Raw genomic sequence first — 5190 nt, forward strand, 5'->3', positions numbered from 1 at the left:
AGCAGAGAGAGAGGGTGAGATCAGAAAGAGAGGAGAAGGAGTCTTAGAAGAAATACATGAAATGGTAGAGGAAATGATTGCTGTTCTTCGTGAGTCAGAGAGGAAACTGACTGAGCAGGCAAAGAGGGTCACTGATGATAAACTAAAGGTGCTGTCAGAGCAAATGAAATCAGCAGAAAAGAGTTTGAGTTTTCTGGAGGATGTTGAGGATTATGTGGAACAGAGTCTGAAGACAGGCAGTCCTCAACAAGTCCTGAGGTCTAAGAAACAGATGATGGAGCGTATGAGTGAAGTTACTGCAGGGATCAATGTGGAGGAGTTACATCCAAAAGAAAAAGCCGACTTTGGATTGAGTAAAGATATCAAATCGCTACATCACATTGGAGATATTGTGACCTCTACTGCACTACAGCAGTGTAGAGTGAAGAAGATTGATTGTATTACACCTGCTAGCAAAGCAGTTTCGTTTTCACTATCAATGGAGGCACCAGATTCATCTGTTTTGTGTGTTCCCCTCTCTTCTCTGAGGTGTAGTCTAGTACCAGTTGGTAAAGGTGATAAACCCATTGACACTACAGTCACTACCACCAGCACTGATCCTGGAGTGTATAGGATACAGTGTAACCCTTCGACACGTGGTACTCATACAGTCAAAGTACAAGTATATGATGTACACCTTGAAGATACCTCACTAGTCATCCCTTTCAATCCTTACCTTGATAACATCACTCCAGTACGTACTATAACTGAGCTTAACTGTCCCCGGGGAGTTGCTGTAACTGATGATAATTATGTTATAATAACTGAGTTTAGTGGTCACTGTGTAACAATACTGGATAGAGAAGGAAAGAAAGTTACATCATTAGGAGGGGATGGAGGAAGTGGTGATGTCAAGTTTTTTTCTCCTCATGGTGTAGCCATTACTCCAGACAGATTCATTCTTGTATCTGATAGTCACAGGATCCGGAAGATAAGCATGGATGGATACCTTATAGCATCAGTTGGTGAAGATCGCAGTGGAGCACTACAATTCAATTATCCTCATGGTATAGCCATTTCTCCTATAACAGGACAGATTTATATTGCTGATAAGAATAATCATCGTATACAAGTCTTGAATCCTGATCTAACCTTCTCTCATTCATTTGGTAGTAAAGGATCAGCTAATGGACAGTTTCATTCTCCACGTGGCATTGCTATTGACAGTCAAGGATTAGTGTATGTTGCTGATGAGTATAATCATCGCATTCAAAAGTTTTCTCCAGATGGAAAGTTTGTGGGTCAGTTTGGTACTCGAGGATCTGGTCCTGGGCAGCTTAATAGGCCAAATGGTATAACAATAGACACTGCAGCTACTGGTCTAGTGTATGTTAGTGAATGGTGTAGTTATCGTATATCAGTCTTCACTAGTGATGATGTGTTTGTTAGCAAGTTTGGAAGTAAAGACAATCTTTGTAATCCTATTGGATTGACATTTGATAAAGATGGATTATTGTATGTTTGTGATATTGGTACTAAACGACTTGTTGTTTATTAAAATAAGTTAAATTTTTTGTTGTTTTTTAGCATAAAGGATTTGGGATATATTCGCAGCTGCTTATTTTCACTATAATAAAAACTAATAAAAAGGTTCAATTAAATACCATGGAAACCAATTGATTGTTGCTATGACAATAAGACCACGTGTTTATACAATTACAGTGTTCAGCAGCTAATTATCTATTCTCTAGCAGCTTTAGTGGGAGCCATCCAGTTCTCCATCCGCTATCTTCTTGTAACATAGATACTAGAAGTAAATAGCTGCCGTCCACGTAAACGTCACATCCGGCGCCAAGAGCATAAGCACATCTTGTTTCATATCCAGGTCCGTTTCTAGTATCTATGCTTGTAAAGACCACTACCTTCGAGCTCTTTGCTGCAAATCCTTACCGCTCCACTTGCAGGTGATAATTAACCACGCCCAACTTAATAAATGGGTAGAGAGTCCCAAGAATGGGCCAAGAAAGATACGACGGGCAGAGTGAAGAGAGTACTGTTGATTGCAATTCCGTTCGAACGGAACGTGCAGCGTGAGTATGCTTCCGTGAATGTGTTTATTAGGATCACGTGATCTCCACGCATGCGCACTGTTCGAACGGAACTGCAATCAACAGTAGCTCTGGTTGAAGCAGCTCCAAATAGACCAAGGATTAGTAACAGCAAGAAGAACAACAACACAAGAACACTGCAACAGAGTCCTTTGCTATTAATATCGCAGATTTTTCAATTAAAATTGCATCTGGTATCCATGGTAATTGCTGAGTGCAGGAAAAAATCGCGAAAATAAGCAGCCGCGAATATATCCCGACCTATGGTATTGATAATTTGAACTGCCTTATTCCCATCCATTAGTATAAGTCATTGTTGTTGCATTTATGTCCTATTGTTATGAAATTTACAATTTTAAAGTCACAAGTACAAAAGTTTTTGTGATGCTCCATTATGTAGAGAGAGAGAGAGAGAGGTGGAGAGACTCTCAAAATAGTAGACTGTGCAAGAAAATTGAAGGAGAGAGAGCAAAGGGAAAGAGAGAAAAGAGACTAAGGGAGTATTTAGACAAATAGAGATAGAAGAGAGGAGAGAGTACTGTTTGGGCCTGGGCGATAGTAGTAATATCACTGTCACAATATTTTCTAACTCTAATATCACGATAGTGAACATATCACGATAGTTCAGCCATAGGGTTTACATGTGGAAATACAATGATTTATTTAAGGATGTAGTCATTGTACTTAACTAATGCATCTATTAATTTGTATAATCACATTATACATGTATAATATACTAGTTAATTTAAATTTATTTAATCCAAATTTTCAACAAGAAGCACTGTCCCACTTCACATGCTGCTAATGTAGCAGGGATAGTGAAAACCTTGAAGCAAGCTGTCATATCACTCAATGAGTGGAAGTTGCTATTAATTAGAAGATGATTACAGCTGTAAAGTGTCATTTATACACATGCTCCATGCACACATGATAACTATCGTGATAGTTAGAATAACAGCATCACTATCAGGATAGCTGTACACTATCACATCAATACTATCGCCCAGCCCTAGTACTGTTATATGCCAACCTTAATGTTCTTGATAGTTGATATTAAGGAAGAGAGAATAATTGAAAGGGTTGGAGAGGAAAGAATGGAAAAAGACATTTGAGAGAGGGAGAGAGTACTGTAAATAGTGATGTGTTGTATTTCTTTATTGTTTCTTCCTAGTTGGCCTTCAAGTGGTTTGATCGCTCCATTGGTGACCTTGAGAGTGACACTCAACAAAGCCTGTTTACTAAACGAGTCCTACGAGTAGAGCCTGTACTACTGGACATGGCTGGGTATCATTGTATTAGGAGCTTCTTTGAGACTATTAACCTGGCGGAGAGGAAACTGAGGAAACTTCACTCACACCAACTGGTAATAATGATGTACATGTACACATGTGTATGGTGATGGTTTTACATAAAAATAGCAAAATGTAAGTATCAATTATCCAACCAACCTATAGCTATAGATTTTAGTAAATTGATTAAAGTTAAAGTGTAAATCATCTAAATTTTTGGAATTTTTTTGTGTGCATCAGTACTAAAAATACGTACAAATTTTGATATTTTTCTTAATTTTTAAAATTCAATCCACCTGTATTTATTTCTTTCTCTCATCTCTTTTTCCCTTCCCCTCCTCCTCTAGGTAGTAGATAATCCTGATTTAACTGGTATAGATTACCTCTGGAAGGTAACCACTAGTCACATGATAGTCACATGACCTCTCCCTCCCTCACTTCCCTCCCACCCCTCCCACTGTAGGCTGCCCTTGAAGTCACAGACAGTATAATAGCTGATGAACTGATATCACACATACTACAAATAACATACAATGTACTAGGGCCCAAACTGAAGAAGGTTTGTTATAAAGCTACATATTTACCCCATTCATACCATTGGTGTACTAATACCATTCATGAACTAATACTAATACCGTTACCCCATTCATTCATTCATACATGTACTACACTATTAGAACTATTCTTAACTGAATGTGTCATTGTGAATTTGTGGTACACATACTGTGGGTACACTAAAATATTGCAATTTTTTTAGTTCAGTTTTATTAGCACAGCTTAGCTCATAGTTGTGTAGTAGCTTGAAATGTGAATTTAACTTAGCTGGAGCTTTACTATATCATGTTAAAGTATTTTGTATCAAAATGGCACAGTTTGAGTATCTGTAATTTGTTACTTTACAATGCAAGTGTAAATTAGCCTAGAACCTGCATGTACATGTACTTACTTTGTACTGTACATGACTACATGTATTACTTGTATATGAATGGACATATCCTTTTGCCAGCTACTTGTGGTAACATTGTTCTCTGACCACATCAAAGGGTCTTCATGTGTCAATGAATATCATTAGGGTAGACCCACGATAGCCTGATCAATTTATCTTGCTATATAAGCTCTAGACAGCACATTGTGAAGGTTGCCTTAAACTAATGAGTAAGGAAAATAACAAGTCTTGGTAACTCAAGATTTAAGGGCTCAGTCCCTACATTTCAATTTTTGAAGGAGAGAGGCCACCCCTGGGGGACTCTTCTACTTAGAGAGACCCTCTTGCGTTTGTGGTCTCCGAACTTTTTTAAATTATGACAAACATTTAGTAAATATGCACATAAAATTATTTTGTACAATGATAAGTATAGTATGATGTTGTAATGACTTTTTTGAAGACGCAAATAAATAATAAATGATTATTCCTACTTTATTTACTTGCTGTATTATTAATATGAAAAACAAATCATATTAGTACAGACATTTTATAGTACGTTTGTTTCACTGTACAATTGCACTTAAGTAGTTTTAAATTATAACTGTTCATTAACTATTTCTCTTAGGAGCCCGAGAAGTTACATCGTCGGTTTATTGACGAGTGCTTCACTCGTCTGGAGAGTCTCATAGAACCAGTTGAAAGCCTTGACCCGTAAGTTTACGCTTATCGTCATCCGCCATTTTGTGGGCGTGTCTCTTTGTTTTCATAGTAACTTAAGAGTCCAGTGTGTCGAGAGACTCCTCCTACTAGCACAACGCTACCTCACTACGGTTGAGGTGAGGTATTAGTATTTATTTGTTTTTATAATAATTATTATTAATATTATTTT

At 37.5% G+C, this 5190-nt stretch overlaps 1 protein-coding gene across 1 annotated transcript in view; it reads left to right on the top strand.

Moving 5' to 3' along the window:
* Positions 1 to 5190, top strand: part of LOC109585918 (ubiquitin carboxyl-terminal hydrolase 24-like) — a 52188-nt gene that overhangs the window by 15883 nt on the left and 31115 nt on the right. The window contains exons 14-18 of the mRNA XM_020002064.1: positions 3259 to 3450; positions 3724 to 3768; positions 3840 to 3935; positions 4927 to 5012; positions 5071 to 5137. Coding sequence (XP_019857623.1) covers positions 3259 to 3450; positions 3724 to 3768; positions 3840 to 3935; positions 4927 to 5012; positions 5071 to 5137 — 486 coding nt within the window. The remainder of the gene's footprint in view (positions 1 to 3258; positions 3451 to 3723; positions 3769 to 3839; positions 3936 to 4926; positions 5013 to 5070; positions 5138 to 5190) is intronic.

This window comes from Amphimedon queenslandica, unplaced genomic scaffold (genome assembly GCF_000090795.2).
Source record: "Amphimedon queenslandica unplaced genomic scaffold, v1.1 AMPQUscaffold_12984, whole genome shotgun sequence".
NCBI classification, from domain to species: domain Eukaryota; kingdom Metazoa; phylum Porifera; class Demospongiae; order Haplosclerida; family Niphatidae; genus Amphimedon; species Amphimedon queenslandica.